Raw genomic sequence first — 23859 nt, 5'->3', positions numbered from 1 at the left:
TCAGCATGATTCTACTGATTTTCCTTTCAGGCTGCACATTGTTGTGTATAACAACGTCAAAGTTTCCGATCATATCACCAACGATAGATGAATTCTATGATTGGGAAAGCGATATATTCAGAGACCGAAGACGTAAGAAGCTTTTTAAGCTTCATTGATAACATTTTGTTTCTAAAATTGTTTTAATTTTTTACACCTTTAGTTTTTGAGCAAATTGAGTATGTTGACTCGAAAGCAATTCGGCAGACATTTTGGATTTTCATCATCGGAATGTTATGGACAACTGAATTTATATTTGCGTTTGAAGAATTTTGCATTGGTGCTGCTGTTGGATTTTGGTATTTTACACCTTCTATCAAAAATCCATCCTTAAACGCTATTGGAATTTTGTTCAATTATCATTTGGGGACTATTGCCAAAGGATCAGCAGTTTTTGCATTGGTTAAGGTTCCAAGATTGATGTACACATTCATATTCAAAAAGTTCTCAAAACTGTTTTATTTTGTTTTAGTTTCAATTTTAAAATATCTTAAGATCGTTTCAGAACAAAATCAAGAAGCAATCAGCTATGGCTTAAGTGGATACAATTTTTTGAGGAACGAATTGAAATTTGGAATCATAATGCTTATGTTCCAATTGCAATGGAAACTACTCACTTGCGCTCAGATGCTGATGTTGTAAGAACTTCAAGAAATTACTTGTAGGTGAATATCTGACGAAATTTCTTGTTTCTAGGTTTGGAAAATAATGTCGAAGAACGGTGAACAAATTGAAAAACTCAAGACTGTATTTGGTTTTGTTTTGTTCGTATGCAAATTTTTTGTGGCAATTATAACTTGCTTTATTGGTATCATACTTCTAAAGGACAGAAAGGATTATTTGTTCAATCAAGACAGACATGAATACTTTCTCTATATGGCACCAGTACTATTTAGTACATTTTGTGCATTTTGTATTGCTCATATTGTGTTTTCTGTATTTGAGGTAAGTTTATGAAAGTGTTTGCAATTTCGGAAAAATCTCAAAATCTCAAAAATCTCTTATTGTGCGTAAGTGAGGATCAGCAGAAGAATGGTAGAACTAAGTGTTTTATTATGAAATCAGGCCTTATGAAATTGTTTGAAAAAGGAGAAAATACTGTAAAACTAACATAAAGTGTATAAATTCAAATAGAAGAAAAATAAAATTTGTAATGTTAAATTTATGGATTTTTCGTGGGCTTAAAAATAAACACACACTTCTCATGCTTACCCAAGTAGGTGATAATATCCCTAGTACTGATTAGTTGCATTTAATTATACTTAAAAGCATTGATTCAATAATATGCTTATTTAGTTCCCAAAGGCATTGTGCAATAACATTAATGAGCTATGTTATGGCATTAAAAGCTTTGTAGTTTAATTAAATTTGTTGTTTAATATAAAAATATGTCCCTCTCTTCATACTTTTTAAGAAATATTTTCTTTATCAGAAAAAAAATAAATTTTGCAAGTTAATAGAGAAAATTGTGCATTTAAACAGTTTTAGTACTCTCAATAAAAAAATTCACTATGATGTATTTTCAAACTTATAAGAAAAGTGAAAAAAGTTGCAAAGATACATTATGGCTATTATTTTTTCTGACATTTTGGGGTTTTTTGGTAAGAAACTCTATATTTGAAATAAAGTTTTGTGTTTTGTGTACAAACAATAACAATTAAAAATATAAACAAATTTATAAAACTTTAAGGTCTCTATTCAACCATTTAGTCGTTGGTTCCTAAAAAGAAAGACTCTAAGATTCTTATGTTTAAAAAAAATTCTATTTACTTATATGGTTTTTGGATGGATTCCTAGTCAGGACTGGATCAAATTGATTTGGGACACAAAGAAAAAAAAAATTATAAAAATCGAAAAATCGAAACTTCTGCGGTAACAAACATAAACAAACAAAAATACAGTCAAATTGAAAATTCCTTTTTTGAAGTCAGTTAAAAATTGAAGTGTCTTACGATCTGTGAAAAGTCCTGAGGTTTCCGCTGGCATTTAGTCTCGTTTGAGCTGTTAAATGTAGCAATAAGTTATCTTCTAAAAAGTAGGTTTTGCCCATACAACAGACGTCCGCATAACAGCCAGTCACGCTGACGGCCAAGATACTTGGTTCCTACTCCGATTTAGTTCGTCCCAGTGAATACACCTTTTCCTCGAAAGGGTACTCGTAAATGTTGTTCACTTTAGGCATTACTTCTTGATTACAGTTGTTGAACATTTTGTTGAAATAGCTTTAACCTGAATTATTTCCATCGCCCAAGAAAGCATCCATCGTCTTAAGATTCAGTTCCCATTCAGCATCACAGAGCCTGAAGCGAGTTCGTTCAGTGAAAACTGTTTCTCTTCCCACCTTAACCTTGCCTGGTTATTGGCACATTCCTTAAATTTCACTATGACCGATACTCATACTACTTAAGTAAAAAAAAATATTTAAGTAAAAAAAGTTGTTCGTAGTAAAGATATTGAAGGTTCAGCTTATACGTGCGCTATAATTTCCGGATATGTTCATTTGAAAACTCTTTTTTTTTTTTTTTTGCAGATTGTTATCATTACATTTTCAATTCATTACGGAAACTATGCTGCCGCTATATATGGAGCCGATTCATTTGGCAACATATGCAATCAAACTCACAACAAACGCTTTGAAAACTTTTCACTATCTGGAACAGACACATCCACAAAACCATATTTATTATACTTCGATATAAGAAATCTAGATGGCGTTGTAAAACTATGTGTTGAAAATTGTCCCTTAGGAACGTTTGACAATCTTCTGGATTTATTTTTTTACCAAATAGAATATCAAACTCAATTATGCTTTTATGATGTTAATTTATATAGATCTTCAATGACAATGACAAGAGCCGATGCCAAACAACTAATGCGTAGCATTGGTCCGTGTCCTGGTAAAACCACTTCAAGGTGTTTAAAAAAATAAAAAAATAAAAAATCACTAGAAAAAAAGTTTAAAAAAACAATTTTAAATAGATGTCTACCTGATGAGCAACGTCTGGAAATTCTTCAGGAATCTTATGATCTTCTGAATGCTGGTGGCCTAGACCAAATGTTCTTCATAGCAGTTTACCAATCTTGGAATTATGTTGCCATTTTATGTGGATTTGCTTTAAGTAAGAGAGTATTTTTATAAAACTAAAATATTTTTACAGAACTGATTCAAATTTTCAGCTGTTTCATTGATAATCCTGGTTCTGATGTTTTGGCTACCAAAAGTTCTAACATGGTTGATATGTTTGGCTACGATTATTACAAATGCGGCTCTTTTTACTGAACTTTGGTCAAATTACAATAAGTTTCCATATGATAAGACGATTGAATATTTAGAAGGAGAAGATGAACCTACGCCTAGGACTCTCTTCAAAGTCGATGATGAAATCTTCTTTATTGATATGTATGACCGAATTTTATGGGACCTTATAGACGAAGTCCAGTTTAACAATGTTTTTATTTTATATTTAACATTTTTCACATTTTGTACCACTGTGAGTGTGTGCGCTGTTTATTTGTTGTTCCAATGCCAAAAAGTTCCTTTTCAGATGATTTTGACAACTTTAACACTGATATGGGTGATTCATTTGAATCAACTAAAATTGTTGTTTGACGAAGCAGCGGCTTGTGTGAAAAACTTACCTGGACTTATAATAGCTCCAACCATTGCTCTACTCTGCATGAGTCTATTGATTTTTCTTTCAGGCTACACTTTGTTGTGTATAACAACATCCAAGATGCCTGTCATATCACCAACGATTGATGAATATTATACGGGGAATGATGGTGGTTCATTTATAGATCAATTCAAAGATCAAAGACGTAAGAATATTTTTCAATTATTCTTCGTCAAAAATTGAACTAGAAAAGATTAAAGTTTTTCAGCAAATTGAGTTTGTTGACTTGAAGGAAATTCGGCAGATATTTTGGATTTTCATCATCGGAATGTTATGGACAACTGAATTTATATATGCGTTTGAAGAATTTTGCATTGGTGCAGCTGTTGGGTTTTGGTATTTTACACCATCAAGCAGCTATCCTTCCCTAAAAGCTATTAAGGTTTTATTGAAATATCATTTGGGGACTATTGCAAAGGGATCAGCAGTTAATGCATTGTTAAAAGTTCCAAGATTGGTGTACACATTAATAATCAAAAGGTATTGATATCAACTTTGCCAAACCCAATATGATTTATCTTAAATAATTTCAGATTCAAGCAAAAAGTCAACCTGATTTGGATTCAACGTTTACAATTTGTTGAGGAACGAATTGAAATTTGGAACCATAATGCTTACGTTCCAGCTGCAATGGAAACAATTAATTTGCATCCAGCTGCTAAAATTGTAAGGGCTTCAAAATAGTCTAAAATGTGAAAAATATGTGACTAGATAACTTTTCTAGGCTCAAAAAATATATTCTAAAAATGCTGACCAAATTGAAAGAATCAACAATGTTTTTGGTTATGTTTTGTTTTTGAGCAAAATGTTTGTGACAGTATTGACTTGCTTAGTCAGTGTCAAACTGATGAAAGAAAGAAAGGATTATTTGTTCAATGAAGACAGACTTGAATACTTCTTCTATGCGGCACCAGTAATATTTAGTACAGTTTGTGCATTTTGTATTGCTCATATTGTATTTTCTGTGGTTAAGGTAAGCAAAGTTTTTCAATTTTGAAACAGTTAAATTATATTTCAATTTTTGGAGATGACCGTTGATTCACTTTTATTGTGCGCTTGTGAGGATCATCAGATGAATGGAAAACTGAACGGTTTTGCTAGGAAATCAATTATTATAAAGCTATTTAAAAACAACTGTTAATGGGGGAAATACATTATTATTTCAATTGTTGTTTTTTTTTAATAAATCCTTTTAAATAGCACCAGAATTATATTGTTTATTATTTAAAACTACAATCAACCAAAAACAACAACAACAACAACAACAACAACAACAACAACAACAACAACAACAACAACAACAACAACAACAACAACAACAACAACAACAACAACAACAACAACAACAACAACAACAACAACAACAACAACAACAACAACAACAACAACAACAACAACAACAGCAACAACAACACCAACATCAACAACAACAACAACAACAACAACAACAACAACAACAACAACAACAACAACAACAACAACAACAACAACAACAACAACAACAACAACAACAACAACAACAACAACAACAACAACAACAACAACAACAACAACAACAACAACAACAACAACAACAACAACAACAACAACAACAACAACAACAACAACAACAACAACAACAACAACAACAACAACAACAACAACAACAACAACAACAGCAACAACAACACCAACAACAACAACAACAACAACAACAACAACAACAACAACAACAACAACAACAACAACAACAACAACAACAACAACAACAACAACAACAACAACAACAACAACAACAACAACAACAACAACAACAACAAGATGACAGATGACAGATGACAGATGACAGATGACAGATGAAATGACAGATGACAGATGACAGATGACAGATGACAGATGACAGATGACAGATGACAGATGACAGATGACAGATGACAGATGACAGATGACAGATGACAGATGACAGATGACAGATGACAGATGACAGATGACAGATGACAGATGACAGATGACAGATGACAGATGACAGATGACAGATGACAGATGACAGATGACAGATGACAGATGACAGATGACAGATGACAGATGACAGATGACAGATGACAGATGACAGATGACAGATGACAGATGACAGATGACAGATGACAGATGACAGATGACAGATGACAGATGACAGATGACAGATGACAGATGACAGATGACAGATGACAGATGACAGATGACAGATGACAGATGACAGATGACAGATGACAGATGACAGATGACAGATGACAGATGACAGATGACAGATGACAGATGACAGATGACAGATGACAGATGACATGACATGACATGACATGACATGACATGACATGACATGACATGACATGACATGACATGACATGACATGACATGACATGACATGACATGACATGACATGACATGACATGACATGACATGACATGACATGACATGACATGACATGACATGACATGACATGACATGACATGACATGACATGACATGACATGACATGACATGACATGACATGACATGACATGACATGACATGACATGACATGACATGACATGACATGACATGACATGACATGACATGACATGACATGACATGACATGACATGACATGACATGACATGACATGACATGACATGACATGACATGACATGACATGACATGACATGACATGACATGACATGACATGACATGACATGACATGACATGACATGACATGACATGACATGACATGACATGACATGACATGACATGACATGACATGACATGACATGACATGACATGACATGACATGACATGACATGACATGACATGACATGACATGACATGACATGACATGACATGACATGACATGACATGACATGACATGACATGACATGACATGACATGACATGACATGACATGACATGACATGACATGACATGACATGACATGACATGACATGACATGACATGACATGACATGACATGACATGACATGACATGACATGACATGACATGACATGACATGACATGACATGACATGACATGACATGACATGACATGACATGACATGACATGACATGACATGACATGACATGACATGACATGACATGACATGACATGACATGACATGACATGACATGACATGACATGACATGACATGACATGACATGACATGACATGACATGACATGACATGACATGACATGACATGACATGACATGACATGACATGACATGACATGACATGACATGACATGACATGACATGACATGACATGACATGACATGACATGACATGACATGACATGACATGACAGATGACAGATGACAGATGACAGATGACAGATGACAGATGACAGATGACAGATGACAGATGACAGATGACAGATGACAGATGACAGATGACAGATGACAGATGACAGATGACAGATGACAGATGACAGATGACAGATGACAGATGACAGATGACAGATGACAGATGACAGATGACAGATGACAGATGACAGATGACAGATGACAGATGACAGATGACAGATGACAGATGACAGATGACAGATGACAGATGACAGATGACAGATGACAGATGACAGATGACAGATGACAGATGACAGATGACAGATGACAGATGACAGATGACAGATGACAGATGACAGATGACAGATGACAGATGACAGATGACAGATGACAGATGACAGATGACAGATGACAGATGACAGATGACAGATGACAGATGACAGATGACAGATGACAGATGACAGATGACAGATGACAGATGACAGATGACAGATGACAGATGACAGATGACAGATGACAGATGACAGATGACAGATGACAGATGACAGATGACAGATGACAGATGACAGATGACAGATGACAGATGACAGATGACAGATGACAGATGACAGATGACAGATGACAGATGACAGATGACAGATGACAGATGACAGATGACAGATGACAGATGACAGATGACAGATGACAGATGACAGATGACAGATGACAGATGACAGATGACAGATGACAGATGACAGATGACAGATGACAGATGACAGATGACAGATGACAGATGACAGATGACAGATGACAGATGACAGATGACAGATGACAGATGACAGATGACAGATGACAGATGACAGATGACAGATGACAGATGACAGATGACAGATGACAGATGACAGATGACAGATGACAGATGACAGATGACAGATGACAGATGACAGAAGACAGATGACAGATGACAGATGACAGGAGACAGGTGACAGGTGACAGGTGACAGGTAACAGGTGACAGATGACACATTACACATGACATCTTCGGGACATGCTCGGGACATCTTCGGGACATGCTCGAAACATCTTCGGGATATCTTTGGGACATGCTCGGGACATGCTCGGGACATGCTCGGGACATACTCGGGACATCTTCGGGACATCTTCGGGACATGCTCGGGACATTTTCGGGACATGCTCGGGACATGCTAGGAACAGGCTCATGCATGTTTGGGACACCTTCGGGATATGCTCGGGACATGATCGCATGAACGTCCCTGTTATTGTTTTTTTTTATTTTTCTACTACAAAAAAGCACCCACCCGCTATTTATGTATAAACCTATTAAATTGACCTGCCTTACCCCTTGATTGGGATTAGTTAGGCTTTCATTTAATGCTTTAAGATTGTTGCCTAAGGGATAATTCTACTGAATTAATAATATGTAATATAAAATTAAAAGCATTTCTAAACCCATAAATATTCAATATACCATACAATCAATAAAAAAACATATCCTTGAAACTCTTTATAAACTGTTTAGTTAGTCAGCCAAGTAGAGTGCTTGCAAGTTTATAATTATATAGAGAAGAAAGTAATTTAATACACAATAGGTATAGAAAATAAAAATACCTAATATGAAGTGCCATCAAAATATTCATAAAAACAAAAAAACTTGCAAGGATATATTATGGCTTTGCTTATTTTTGACATTTTGGTGTATTTTGGTAAGTAATAGAAATTAAATCAATGTTAAGCTAAAACAAAATTAAAAAAAAAAAACACAAAATTTATATATTTTTTTAAAGAAAAATTAGAGTAATTTGTCCGCATTATTAGCACGTTTTCCAAATGCACTGTGGCGTATACGTGTTCTAATTTGTATTTATATTTAAAATAAATTTTGAAAAATTGTTAGTTTATAACTTGAAGGACATCTGATTTAAAAGCTCAGAGTCCCCCAAAATTCTCCTTTTGGATTTCTTTTATGTTGCGAGTAAAAGAGTAGGGAAAGAGACTGACCGATGATCAAATTAGAAAATGTATGACATTGACATATACATCATAACGAGACTAATGGATTTAGAACACTCCTTTCTTTGACAACTTTTTTTTATCTTTTAATGCTGGATTATAACTCTTTTTCTGCAGATTGTAATAATTGTGTCCTCAATTTATTACGGAAACTATACCGCCGTTATAAATGGAGTCGATTCTTATGGAAACATTTGCAACCAAACCCACAACAAACGTTATGAAAACTTTACACTTTCTGGAAGAGACACATCCGAAAAACCATATTTATTATATTTCGATATAAAAAAAAAAAGAGTGTGTGTACACATGTACACGCGACTGAAGTTATACTTCTCATTCAGTATATGTAAATGAATTTCATTTGATATTTTTAACTTCTATTATTAAATTAATTAATCCACAATTCGTTTTTTTACATTTTTATCAAGTGAACAATAAATTAATTCTTTCATCCTCCTTGCGTCCATGTAGTTTTCAATTTATTCTGTGAAATTTACTCATGTTGTGCGGTTCAGAACGTACGGTATATGGTTAACGAAAGTAAATGAATTGCTCATAAAATGTGCGATATGGTAATTTTATGAGAATTGTGTGTGCTTCAGCACTAGTAGTAGCAATATGGAACTTGCAGGGTTGCTACAAAGCTCAAAAGTTAGCTGAGCTCAGCTCACAGGTCAGCTCAAATTTTGAGCTAGCTCACTTTTGAGCTATGTACCAATAGCTCAGCTCATTTGAGCTGAGCTGATGGTTGAGCTGAGCTGTTGGGTGAGCTGAGCTGTCGGTGAGCTGAGCTGAGCTGTTGGGTGAGCTAAGGTAAAGTGAGCTGAGCTGAGCTGTGATGGGTGAGAGGATACATTGATTTTTATTTGGAAAGTATAATGAAATATGAAGATATTTTAAACTTTTATAAAACACCATAGCTTAAGATGTTTGGTTCTAGTTATTAATGGAATTATTTTAACACATGGATATTTTTATAAATAAAACAGATAATTTTTCGTGATCTTTTTTCTTGGTTTTTTAATAATAAATATATTTCTATTTTTTTAGTAAAATATTTCTTTTTTATCGGTGTTTCGACTTTTTTCAAAATTTCGAGAAAATCGTGTTTGAAAGTTGGGGTAAATTTTTTTTTTCGAAAAATCCTCGAATCTTTGAACGCTCCTGGAAGCTAAACCGCTTGAGAGCAATTTTTGAAAGTGATGCCAAATGATAGCTTTTGTCATGGGCCTACGCTTTGCACATTTTCAGATTTTTAAAAAATCGCCTTCCATGTTAAACCGCCACATCATGCCTATTTTTTCAGAATCGTGCCTATTTTTTTTTTACTTTTAAGTTCTCCCGGTTTGAGAACGCGTGGACCTACAGGGATAGGAGTTGTACCCAAATGTAGGTTTGAGTCCCCGCTACCTTTTGGCATCAAACATTTTATTTTCATTTTCTTCAAAATTCCGCGATATAGGCGTTGGAAGTTGGGGGCGCGAAAAAACTTCTGGGAGCTGAACGCTTTGATCTAGAGACAGGGGAGTGGTGCCATATGAAAGCTTATATTCTCAGCTACCCGATAGTGGTATAATCCGGTTCTTCGATTTTTTTCAAAATTCCGAGAAAATCGCGTTTGAAAGTTGGGTTAAATTTTTTTTCGTAAAATCCCCGAATCTTTGAACGCTCCTGGAAGCTAAACCGCTTGAGAGCAATTTTTGGGAGTGATGCCAAATGATAGCTTGTGTCATGGGCCTACGCTTTGCACATTGTCAGATTTTTAAAAAATCGCCTTCCATGTTAAACCGCCACATCATGCCTATTTTTTCAGAATCGTGCCTATTTTTTTTTTACTTTTAAGTTCTCCCGGTTTGAGAACGCGTAGACCTACAGGGATGAGAGTTGTACCCAAATGTAGGTTAGAGTCCACGCTACCTTTTGGCATCAAAAAAAAATTTTTTCATTTTCTTCAAAATTTCGAGATATAGGCGTTGGAAGTTGGGGCGCTCACTTTCAGCTCAGCTCAAATGAGCTAAGCTATGGTACCTAGCTCAAGTTTGAGCTGAGCTGTGAGCTGAGCTGAAATGTGAGCTTTTTGCAACCCTGGCAACTTGCCACATGGAAATTACCACATGCAACTTGCCACATGCAACTTGCCACATGCAACTTGCCACATGCAACTTGCCACATACAACTTGCTACATGCAACTTGCCACATGAAACATGTTACTTGCAACGTGTTGTGTGTTTTATGTTTGCCGTACTGCGGCGTACTGCATTTTTAAATACTAAAGTACTGCCTACTCTAAAGGTGAAACGACAGCCCTGCTACCCAGGGTGATCGCGTCATAATCCCTTTGACATTCTTGTCAAAAAGTAAATTTTCATACCCACCCTCCCATAAGAAGTATAACTTCAAAAATTACGATTTTGTTGTAAGAATATGTGTTGAAAATTGTCCCAAAGGCGACATTAATAGTGTCCAAGAAATGTTTCAATATCAAGATGAATTCCATACTCAACTATGTAGCTATGATTTCAATGTAATGAAAGCAGGAATGAGAATAAATGATGAAAATGAAAAAAGTCCTATGCGCAGGATGGGTCCATGTCCATCTAAAGCCACTTATAGGTCTTACAAAAGTCATAAAAAAAAAAAAAAAAAGAAATAAATTAAACTGTTTTTTTTTTTTTCTCAATTGCATTCAGTATTCATTTCAAAAATAGATGTCTACCTGATAATAAACGCCTTGAAGTTCTTCAGGAATCTTATGATCTTCTTAATGCGGGTGGCTTAGACCAAATGTTCTTCATAGCAGTTTACCAATCTTGGAATTATGTTGCGACTTTATGTGGATTTGCTTTTGGTATGAGTATTTTTATAAAACTGCATATTAACAATACTGATTCAAATTTTTAGGGATTTCATTAATACTCTTGCTTCTGATGTTTTGGTTGTCAAAAATCCTACCATGGCTGATATGTGTCTTTACGATTATTACAAATATAGCTCTTTGTATTGAATTATGGCCAAATTACAATAAGCTTCCGTATAATAAGGATGAAGATGTAGAGGATAAAATTCTTTTCAGAAACGAAGGTGCAATATTTTATGAATTTTTCGAACGAATTTTGTGGGACCGTTTAGACGAAGTTCAGTTTAACAATGATATCATTTTATATTTAACATTTTTCACATTGTGCTTAAATGTGAGTGTGAAGCATTGCTAATTTGCTATTTCTTATCTCAATAAGTTTGTTTTTTAGATATTATTAATAGCTTTAATATTGATATGGGTGATGCATTTTAATCAACTAAAATTGTTGTTTGACGAAGCAGCGACTTGTGTGAAAAGCTTACCAGGACTTATTATAGCTCCAACTATTGCTCTTCTCAGCATGAGTCTACTGATTTTTCTTTCGGGCTACACTTTGTTGTGTATAACAACATCCAAGATGCCTGTCATATCACCAACGATTGATGAATATTATACGGGGAATGAAGATGGTTCATTCATAGATCTGTATAAAGATCAGAGACGTAAGAAGTATTTTCAGTGATACAGCTGAGAGCTGAAGTTTAAGTTAAAAGTATTTTTAACATAGAAACTCTTTAGTTTTTGAGCAAATTGAGTATGTTGACATGAAGACAATTCGGCAGACATTTTGGATTTTTATCATCGGAATGTTATGGACAACTGAATTTATATTTGCATTTGAAGAGTTTTGCATTAGTGCAGCGATTGGGTTTTGGTATTTTACACCTTCTATCAACCATCCATCCCTAAACGCTATTGGAATTTTGTTCAAATATCATTTGGGGACTATTGCGAACGGATCAGCAGTTTTTGCATTGGTTAAGGTTCCAAGATTGGTCTACACCTCCCTGTTCAAAAAGTATTGAATCAATTTTGCCAAATCTCAAGATGATTTTTTCTCTATAATAATATTTCAGATTCAAGCAAAATCTCAACTTGTTGTGGCTACAACGATTAGAATTTTTTGAGGAACGACTTAAAATTTGGAATCATGAGGCTTATGTTCCAGCTGCAATGGAAACGACAAACTTGAAATCAGCTGCTGAAGTTGTAAAATTAATGCTCAAAGAAATTCCTAATAAGTTGATATTTTAACGAATTTTTTTCCCCAGGCTTCGAAAATATTTTCCAAAAACGCTATGGAGTTGGAAGACATCAGTAAAGTTTTTGGTTTCGTTTTGTTCCTGAGCAAATTCTTTGTTGCTAATCTGACTTGTTTGATTGGTGTTAAGCTTCTGAAGGACAGAAAAGATTATTTGTTCAATGAAGACAGGCATGAAATCTTCTTTTATATGGCACCAGTAATGTTTAGTACAATTTGTGCTTTTTGTATTGCTCATATTGTGTTTGCTGTGGTTGAGGTAAGCTAATAGAAATATATATTGCAATTTCGAAACAGTCTGACTTATTATGTTTCACTTCTTGAAGATGACAGTTGATGTACTTTTACTTTGCACTTGTGAAGATCACCAGATGAATGGAAGATTGAAGCGTGATATTAGGAAATCTAATTTTATAAAGCTGTTTCAAAACACTGATACCTAACCAAAAAAGTGGCGTTGGTAAAAAGTTGTTTATGTATAAAAATCAGTTTTTGAGAATTTGAAGTTGTACATTACCGCATAACTTCAAAGCTTATTATAGTATTTTAACAAATAAGTTCTTTTTAGCTCAGACAACAAACATTTATTGTTTATGAATCAGCATTGGAATCTTTATTCCGTTGAAAGCATATAGAAATTAAATATATTCTCAAACGAAAAAATCTACCATTATTTTTTTAAAGCATTTCTCAGAAGTTTGTAGTTTAAGCAAAAGGTTTAAAATTCTTTATTGGAGTATTGCCATAACTTCTTTTTATTCTCTTCTCATTTTACCGGCATATCTTTAAAAAAAATACCAATTTAAAAAGATTTCGGTATAACAGACTTGTCATATTATTATGCACCTTACAGTTTTATTTAATAAAAGGTACAATCTAGGTTTTTGTATTAAAAACTATAAACCTCTACCTAAATACGACTATACTTCAGTGGCGTACACACCATTGGGACATGCGGGGCGGTGCATCGGGGCCCCCGATCAACGCCAGGGCTTCAACTGGAGACTATACAGAGAAGGAGACTTATTATAAAAAAGTAACGAAGCAAAAAGATAATATATTTTATATAAATCATTTCGGACACAAGAGAGAAATTATATTCTTCAGTTTAATGCATTAGTAATCAGCCACATAATATAAAGAATTCACCTTAAAAAATATTACCTCAGGGCCCCCAACAAAATAAATTACTTATTTGAAAGAAAAATCAAATATGGTCTTAGAGTTCCAAAAAATATTAGGTACTTGCATAATCTTAGCGACCATCAAATACTACATTAAGAGCCTCCCCAAAAAAAAAAAAATAGTGTGTGTACAGGTGTACACATGTACACTCGACTGAAGTTATACTTCTCATTCAGTATACATATATAAATGAATTTCATTTGATTTTTTTAATTTCTATTATTAAATTAATTAATCCACACTTCGTTTTTTACATTTTTATCAAGTGAACAATAAATTAATTCTTTCATCCTCCTTGCGTCCATGTAGTTTTCAATTTAATCTGTGAACTTTACTCATGTTGTGCGGTTCAGAACGTACTATATATGGTTAACGAAAGTAAATGATTGCGCATAAAATGTGCGATATGGTAATTTTATGAGAATTGTGTGTGCTTCAGCACTAGTAGTAGCAATATGGAACTTGCAGGGTTGCTACAAAGCTCAAAAGTGAGCTGAGCTCAGCTCGCAGCTCAGCTCAAATTTTGAGCTAGCTCACTTTTGAGATATGTACCATAGCTCAGCTCATTTGAGCTGAGCTGAAGGTTGAGCTGAGTTGTTGGGTGAGCTGAGCTGTCGGTGGGGTGAGCTGAGCTGTTGGGTGAGCTAAGGTAAAGTGAGCTGAGCTGAGCTGTGATGGGTGAGAGGATACATTGATTTTTATTTGGAAAGTATAATGAAATATGAAGATATTTTAAACTTTTATATAACACCATAGCTTAAGATGTTTGGTTCTAGTTATTAATGGAATTATTTTAACACATAGATATTTTTATAAATAAGACAGATAATTTTTCGTGATCTTTTCTCTTGGTGTTTTTGATAGTAAATATATTTCTATTTTTTTTAGTAAAATATTTCTTTTTTTATCATAAAAAAAAATTCCGGTACAATCCGGTTTTTCGATTTTTTTCAAAATTCCGAGAAAATCGCGTTTGAAAGTTGGGGTAAATTTTTTTTTCGAAAAATCCCCGAATCTTTAAACGCTCCTGGAAGCTTAACCACTTTAGAGCAATTTTTGGGAGTGATGCCAAATGATAGCTTGTGTCATGGGCCTACGCTTTGCACATTATCAGATTTTTAAAAAATCGCCTTCCATGTTAAACCACCACATCATACCTATTTTTTCAGAATCGGACTTAACTTTTTTTTTACCTTTAAGTTCACCCGGTTTGAGAACGCGGGGACCTACAGGAATGGGAGTTGTACCCAAATGTAGGTTAGAGTCCCCGCTATCTTTTGGCATCAAAAATTTTATTTTCATTTTCTTCAAAATTCCGCGATATAGGCGTTGGAACGCTTTGATCTAATGACAGGGGAGTGGTGCCATATGAAAGCTTATATTCTCAGCTAGCCGATAGTGGTATAATCCGGTTTTTCGATTTTTTTCAAAATTCCGAGAAAATCGCGTTTGAAAGTTGGGGTAAAATTTTTTTTCGAAAAATCCCCGAATCTTTGAATGCTCCTGGAAGCTAAACCGCTTGAGAGCAATTTTTGGGAGTGATACCCAATGATAGCTTGTGTCATGGGCCTACGCTTTGCACATTCTCAGATTTTTAAAAAATCATCTTCCATGTTAAACCGCCACATCATACCTATTTTTTCAGAATCGGGCTTAACTTTTTTTTTACCTTTAAGTTCACCCGGTTTGAGAACGCGTGCACCAACAGGGATGGGAGTTGTACCCAAATGTAGGTTAGAGTCCTCGCTACCTTTTGGCATCAAAAATTTTTTTTTTCATTTTTTTCAAAATTCCGAGATATAGGCGTTGGAAGTTGGGGCGCTCACTTTCAGCTCAGCTCACTTTCAGCTCAGCTCAAATGAGCTAAGCTATGGTACCTAGCTCAAATTTGAGCTGAGCTGTGAGCTGAGCTGAAATGTGAGCTTTTTGCAACCCTGGCAACTTGCCACATGGAAATTACCACATGCAACTTGCCACACGCAACTTGCCACATGCAACTTGCCACACGCAACTTGCCACATACAACTTGCCACATGCAACTTGCCACATACGACTTTCCACATGCAACTTGCCACATGAAACATGTAACTTGCAACGTGTTGTGTGTTTTATGTTTGCCGTACTGCGGCGTACTGCATTTTTAAATACTAAAGTACTGCCTACTCTAAAGGTGAAACGACAGCCCTGCTACCCAGGGTGATCGCGTCATAATCCCTTTGACATTCTTGTCAAAAAGTAAATTTTCATACCCACCCTCCCATAAGAAGTATAACTTCAAAAAAAAGAATGGCGTATACCTACGTACTTTTTTACTTGCGATATAGGTACTATAGGGCAAGTTTAGGATTCGTAAAAAAAATCGAACTCGAGATAACAATTTTACATGACATTACGATGATGGAGAATGCCAAAAAAGTGGATCCGGCAATTCTGTCTGTCTGTCTGTCTGTCTGTCTGTCTGTCTGTCTGTCTGTCTGTCTGTCTGTCTGTCTGTCTGTGTGTCTGTCTCTATCTGGAGCTGCAGCCTAAACGAGTGAAGTGATTTTCTTCAAACTTGGTAGTTAGCAGTTTTTGGTGATTCCCTAGAGGGGAAATTGAAATTTTTTTTTTATGACCAAAACTAACGGTACCTGCCATATAACGGAAATAGAAAAGCTAATTTTTTTCAAAAACGGCTCTAACGATTTTGATTAAAATTTTTGTGTGTAGTACTACACATAAGGGCCAACTTTTTAAATAAAAAAAATATTTTACCTGTCATAGAACGGTATTTTTCGTTTCTGAATATCTCGTACAACATTAATCCGATTTAAATGAAAATTTTTATACAAAAGTGTGTAAGTAAAGATAATATTAAAATTTTAGAAAATTTTCAAAAAACGCATTTTTGGTTTTTTAAAAAATATTTCAAAATTTTTTTTTGAAAAATCAATTTTTTGAAAACGGATCAATGAAAAATTTTGAAATTTCGTTTTTATGTGTAAATTAATTATTTCTTCACAATGGCATACCATTTTTTTTTTTGAAAAATGTTAAAAAATTTTTATATACAAAAAATTATTTTTTTAAAAAACGGCTCCTACAATTTTCGAAAATTTTTTTCTAAAAATACCTTTTTATACGAGAAATAAAATGGCATATTTTTTTTTTATTTTAAGATAATTTAAAACGGAGTTTAATTAATTATAAAAACAGATTTAATTTTTTATACTACTTATGAAATTTCTTAAAAATATCAAATTTTAAATGTCTTGAATAAAAAGCTTTAAAATTATAGTTACTTTAAGCATAAGAGCAAGTACGTGCGACCCCAGTCGTGCAATTTATTTTATTTGATATGAATATCAAAGGGGCCCGAAAATTTAGTCTTTGCCCCGGGGGGCCCCGGCAACTCAACGTATGCCTCTGATATACCCATCCATTATTTACGTAAAAAAAAACTCTTAATCTAACCTTCCTACCCCTTACGTGTCATTAGTTATTTAAAAGCTTTCAATTAATACTATAAGATGTTTCCCTAAGGTTTTATTCACTTGAATTTATAACTACGTTAAAAAATTAAAAGCCTTATAAAGACCATACTATGTATAATAGCATATAGCTACATATTTATATTCTGATATCGATAAAATTTTTTGTATGTAAATACATATTTCTTGTTAAATTGAAACACTCAATAATAATAGAAAAAACATATTTTTGAAACTTTTCATGAGGCTTATAGTTAGTCAGTACTTGCTAGTTTATAAATTATAGAGTAGAAAGTCCTAAAAATATAAAATACAAAAAAAATCTGATATGATGTGTCTTCAAAATATTCATAAAAACAAAAAAACTTGCAAAGATATACTATGGCTTTGTTTATTTTTAACATTCTGGTGTTTTTTGGTAAGCAGCAAAATTAAATCAATATAAAGGAAAATCAAAAACAAAATTTGAAAACAAAAATCTACGGGTTTTAATGGGAAGATCCTCCGCTTCACTTTTTCCCTTTTTAATACCAATCTTATATAAAAAAAATCATTTTCTTATCATTTGACTTTTAAGAAATTTCTTTACATATTCTTTACAAAAAAAATGCCTTGCAAACTTTTTTCGTTTATCAGACCGTTTAAAAAAATCGAGGTTCAAAGTCTGAGAAAAGAACTAATAATTAGTTTTTTTTCGATACTTATTTTGTAACAAATTTTAAAAATTGTCATATTCCTGAAATTGTAGGAAACAGATTGTTCCACAACAAAGGGTTCTTATATACTTTTTTTTTTAATAACACGGTGTAACACTCAAAATATACGCGGGCGGAGACCTATCAGGTTTTGTAGAGCTAGTCGCACTGAATACGAAACGGTATTTGAAAATCCCCTAACACCCCCAAAATCTGGAGTTACCGGCAAAAAACGGTTTTTTGGACCTTCACCCATTGAAAAAATTCTAGCTTCGACAATTTTTTACCCATTTTCGATTTTTGTATAGTTTCTGATAGAAGATAAATATACCTTTTTAACAATGTATAAAACATGTAACTCGGTTAAACCACTTAGAATTTATAAGATGTCAAAGTTCAAAAATTCAATTTTTTTTGTCATTTGCCCAACTTCGGCATCAATTTAAAGTATATGTTTTCAAAACAACATGCTTTTTAAAAAATATATTCTAAATTATAATTTAATCATTTGAAAGATATTCAAGATCAAAATTAAAAAATTCATAAAACATTTTTTACTATTTCAAAATTTTTTTAATTCAATTAGCAAGCTGTATAGTTTGGAATACAAGTTTAAGTATACTTTTGATCATGAAAAAAAAACTTATTTTCTCAGAGCAGACTCAAAAGTTTCGTTTAGACCCAAAAATAGGGAACTGAACTTTGATCCGTTAATATTAATGTTAAGTAGGTACTTCCGCATCACTTATATATTTCCTTGTGGAGCTAAAAACTTAAAAAAAGGCAAAATAAAACTCCCAAAAAGGCAAAAAAAGGCATTTATTGAGAGAAAGAATGAAATATAAAAATTAATTGTAGTAATTTTGAACAATCATGAGTTTATTTTAATTTTTCAGTTAACAAGCGCCCGCGATTGTCCCTTAACAGTGCTTTAAAGGAGCTTAAAGATCTCTCTACATCTGTAGAGACGACTGGAGCCCAAGTAAAGCACTCGACATCACCCATTTTAACATTTGCCAGGAGCTCTTGATTTGTGTTCCCATTTATTACTCAATTTATTTATTCAACTCTCTCGAGTCCCTTATTTGCCAAAAAAAAAAACTGATCTGTACTCAGAGATACCGAAAGGAGACGGGAAACTTTAGTATGTTTTACCCCCCAAAACCCATTTGTTTATTTCGTGTTGTTGTAATATGTACCTAATCTCTTTTGTATTCGTGAATAAATGTAAAAAACACGCACAGTGTAGCTACGGTGTTTTCACGCATACCTATAGCCAAAAATGTACGATTTTTTACGCATACTTAGCCAAAAGCGTCCGATTTTTCACGCTAACTTAGCCAAAAGTATCCGACGGAGCTTGTAGGCAAACGCGTATGACGTCAGAAGTTTCCCATCTCCTTTGGGTATCTCTGTCTGTACTTCTCAACAACATCTTTTGCGACTGCCCCTTTCGCAGCTTCCAAATCTCTCTTGATTAGGTATGTCCAAAATCTGGAGAACTTCTTCAATCAAGTATTGTAAATTGTGTAAGTTAGCTTTTGATTGAGGAAGAAAAAAAAGGCAAATTCCACAACATCCTATGCCTGCTTATAACTAATGAAGGAAAAACTACACTGCCATGGGCTATGTGAAGTTGTCACCCCCAAATGCTAATTTTTTTTCAAACGTGCCTGGTTCGATTGCCCAAGATTAGCCCAGGATAGCCCAACTTTTATTTTCGCTATTCTACGCGTAGTTTAAAAATTATAGAAGAATTAGTTTTTATTCACCCCAAAAAAAAGTACGCATACACCTCAGTGACCCTTTTTTTTAATTTATAATTACGAAATTTGAGCCTCAAATGTTATTTATTTAACTTAAAATTTTTAATTGATTAAATGTTGTCCATATAACATTCCTCTAAAGAAGCTAAAGTTGACATTTCAACTTAAAAAGCACAACATACAAAAATGTTTTTCAGTGTAAAAATCATTGATGTTTTTTGGTTTTCCATATAAGCACCTAGAAAAGCTACATGCTTAGTAAAATATATTCAAACATTTTTCAAAAGTATCAATAAATATAAAATGGTGTGAAGTGATTTGTTTTTCGGTACACAAAAAAAAAACTTTTTTTTTTAAATTACCAACTTCTTAAAAATCAAAATTAATTTTTTTTTTTTCAGTGTAAAAATTGTCTTTTTTCAACTTTTTCTCAATTAACCAACAGTTCCAACAAATTACATCACTTTTTTTTTCGTTAAAAACGCACGTGTGCACTGGGCAAGGATGTCAACGAGTCGATGCGATTCATTTTTGATTTCTATTTGTTTTCTTATTTTGTTTAACTAAAATTTTTTGGTATAAGCTAATTTTTTGCAGATTGTAATAATTGTATTCTCAATTAATTACGGAAACTATACTGCAATTATAAATGGAGTTGATTCTTATGGAAACATTTGCAACCAAACCCACAACAAACACTTTGAAAACTTTACTTTGTCTGGATGGGACACATCCGAGAAACCATATTTATTTTACTTCGATATAAAAAATCTCGATAGTGTTTTAAAAATATGTGTTGAAAATTGTCCCTTTGGAAAATTGTACAATATCCAGGATATAGCATTCTATCAAGAAGAATATCATACTCATCTATGCAGATACGATTTGAATGTAATGAAAGAAGGAATGACACTTAAAGATGAACATGACAAGGTTATAATGCGTAGAATGGGTCCTTGTCCATCTTTAACCGCTAGGAAGTATTTAAAAAAAAAAGTTATTTGAAAAAAAGATTTACATAATGTTCTTTTTTTTTGTCCATTCAGTATTCATTTCAAAAATAGATGTGTACCTGATAAACAGCGTCTTGAAATTCTTCAGCAATCTTATGATCTTCTTAATGAGGGTGGCTTAGCCCAAATATTCTTCATAGCAGTTTATCAATCTTGGAATTATGTTGCGACTTTATGTGGATTTGCTTTTGGTGAGATATAATTTTTATAAGCTTCAATATTGACAAAAGTGATACAAATTTTTAGGAATTTCATTGATAATACTGATTCTGATGTTTTTGCTACCGAAATTTCTACCATGGTTGATATGCTTGGCAACGATTATTACAAATGCAATTCTGTGTATTGAATTATGGTCAAATTACAATAAGTTTCCATTTAATAAGAAAATTGGATTGCACACAGAAGAAGATGAAGATGATATTAAGCCAAAAATTCTGTTCAGAAACGAAGGTGGATCAATATTTTACGAAATGTTCGATCGAATTTTGTGGGACTTTTTGGACGAAGTCCAATTTAACAATGATATCATTTTATATTTAACATTTTTCACTTTGTGTGTCAATGTGAGTGCGAAGCATTGCTAATCTGATATTTGTTATGTCAATAAGTTCATTTTTAGACAATATTAATAGCTGTTATATTCGTATGGATGTTTCATTTGAATCGACTAAAATTGTTGTTTGACGAAGTAGCGGCTTGTTTGAAAAACTTACCGGGTCTTATTATAGCTCCAACTATTGCTCTACTCTGCATGAGTCTACTGATTTATCTTTCGGGCTATACTTTGTTGTGTATAGTGACATCCAAGACTCCTGTCACTTCACCATTGATAGATGAAAACTATAAAACGAATAAAGAAGACTCATTCATCGATTTATACAAAGATCTAAGACGTAAGAAGCTTTTTCAGTGATACAACTGGAACTTAAACGTATTATTAACTTAGAAAGTCTTTAGTTTTTGAGCAAATTGAGTACGTTGACATGAAGACAATTCGGCAGACATTTTGGATTTTTACCATCGGAATGTTATGGACTACTGAATTTATATTTGCGTTTGAAGAATTTTGCATTGGTGCTGCTATTGGATTTTGGTATTTTACACCTTCTATTAACAATCCATCCTTACACGCTATTGGAGTTTTGTTCAAATATCATTTGGGGACTATTGCGAAAGGATCAGCAGTTTTTGCATTGGTTAATGTTCCAAAATTTATTTGGACCTCCATATTCAAAAAGTATTGGATGAATTTTGACAAAACTCAAGATAATTTTTCTTAAATAATTTCAGATTCAAGCAAAATCCCAACTTGTTGTGGCTACAACGTTTGCAATATTTTGACGAACGTATTAGAATTTGGAATCATAATGCTTATGTTCCAGCTGCAATGGAAACGACTAGCTTGAGATCAGCTGGTGAAGTTGTAAAATGCTCTAAGAAATTCCTAATAAGTTGATATTTTTACGAAATTACTTTACCCAGGCTTCGAAAATATTTGCTAAGAACGCTAAGGAATTGAAGGACATCAGTGAAGTTTTTGCTTTTATTTTGTTCCTGAGTAAATACTTTGTTGCAATTTTGACTTGTTTGGTTGGTATCAAACTTCTAAAGGAAAGAAAGGATTATTTGTTCAATCAGGATAGACATGAATACTTTTTCTACACGGCACCAGTGCTATTTAGTACATTGTGTGCTTTTTGTATTGGTCATATTGTTTTTTCTGTAGTTGAGGTAAGTCTTTAAAGGTTATGGAATTTTGTGAAAAAAAAGTTTGAATATATCACTTTTTTTTTAAGATGACAGTTGATGCACTTTTATTGTGCGCTTCTGAGGATCAGCAGATACATGGAAGATTGAAACGATTTATTAAAAAATCGAATCTAATAGAACTCTTTCCCAAGATTGGTGAAAATTCTGTGGAAAAAACCAATGCCTAAACAAAATAGTCAAATAGAATTCATGATGCTTATTCAAAAAGTTAATAACATAGCTTATCTTGTTATTTAAGGATATAATTTCGAAAACGTAAAATAAACCAAAAAAGTACTTGTAATAACAAATTTTTTGTTCATTGGGTAAAAGCGGTTTTTGTCAATTTTGTTCAGATGTGGGTAACTTTTTAGGCAACAAGAGTACCAGAAATCTATTGTGTGTGGATAATAATATACAATTCGAAATTAGAGTGATTTAACACGAGGAACTTTTTTCTTCTAGAGGGCAAGATAGTAGCGACTTTAGAGCTCAGATAACTTTTCACCAGCAAGCAAAACTTATCCAAAGATACTTCATTAGTCAAATGATGATAAGCAAAGACCACTTAGAGTTTTCTGATTCATTTCAAATTTTGGACGAAGTAAAAAAAAAACTTAAATCTTATAACTGCATTCCTTTCGGTTGCATGGAAAACACCCCAGTCCTTTGTTGACGTTTTCGTTATTTACCTAAATAAAAAGTTTTATGCTATTTTTAAAGTTTTTTTTTGTTAAATTAGTAGTAAAATTAAATGAAAAATATTCTTTTATTAATTTTTCCATTAAAAGCTTTAATATTAATACTAAATAAAATAATAAAAAATCGTTGAAATCGTAAACCCTTTTTTTAAAAAATATTTGAATA

At 33.3% G+C, this 23859-nt stretch overlaps 2 protein-coding genes across 2 annotated transcripts; both read left to right on the top strand.

The window, feature by feature from the left end:
• Window positions 1-12592: 12592 nt before the first annotated feature.
• On the top strand, window positions 12593-13752 carry LOC129909211 (choline transporter-like 1). The gene is made up of 4 exons (XM_055986246.1): window positions 12593-12868; window positions 12927-13059; window positions 13122-13370; window positions 13438-13752. Exons 1-4 carry the CDS (start codon window positions 12615-12617, stop codon window positions 13552-13554), a joined length of 753 nt encoding a protein of 250 aa, XP_055842221.1. The 5' UTR covers window positions 12593-12614; the 3' UTR covers window positions 13555-13752.
• A 7217-nt stretch (window positions 13753-20969) lies between these two features.
• LOC129912018 (choline transporter-like 1) lies at window positions 20970-23208 on the top strand. Its single transcript, XM_055990100.1, has 8 exons — window positions 20970-21207; window positions 21274-21431; window positions 21487-21806; window positions 21863-22136; window positions 22201-22480; window positions 22534-22666; window positions 22726-22974; window positions 23040-23208. Exons 1-8 carry the CDS (start codon window positions 21122-21124, stop codon window positions 23178-23180), a joined length of 1641 nt encoding a protein of 546 aa, XP_055846075.1. The 5' UTR covers window positions 20970-21121; the 3' UTR covers window positions 23181-23208.
• The last annotated feature ends 651 nt before the right edge of the window (window positions 23209-23859 follow it).

This window comes from Episyrphus balteatus, chromosome 2 (genome assembly GCF_945859705.1).
Source record: "Episyrphus balteatus chromosome 2, idEpiBalt1.1, whole genome shotgun sequence".
Taxonomy (NCBI): Eukaryota; Metazoa; Arthropoda; class Insecta; order Diptera; family Syrphidae; genus Episyrphus; species Episyrphus balteatus.
The sequence above is the reverse complement of the archived record's forward strand: the minus strand, read 5'-3'. Positions and strand labels throughout refer to the sequence as shown.

Coding starts and splice junctions, on each gene's coding strand:
- LOC129909211 (XM_055986246.1), top strand. CDS start 12,615: ATGAAGACAATTCGGCAGACATTTTGGATTTTTATCATCGGAATGTTA. Junction 12,869..12,926: donor TACACCTCCCTGTTCAAAAA/GTATTGAATCAA, acceptor ATAATATTTCAG/ATTCAAGCAAAATCTCAACT. Junction 13,060..13,121: donor TGAAATCAGCTGCTGAAGTT/GTAAAATTAATG, acceptor TTTTTTCCCCAG/GCTTCGAAAATATTTTCCAA.
- LOC129912018 (XM_055990100.1), top strand. CDS start 21,122: ATGAAAGAAGGAATGACACTTAAAGATGAACATGACAAGGTTATAATG. Junction 21,807..21,862: donor TTTTCACTTTGTGTGTCAAT/GTGAGTGCGAAG, acceptor GTTCATTTTTAG/ACAATATTAATAGCTGTTAT. Junction 22,667..22,725: donor TGAGATCAGCTGGTGAAGTT/GTAAAATGCTCT, acceptor TACTTTACCCAG/GCTTCGAAAATATTTGCTAA.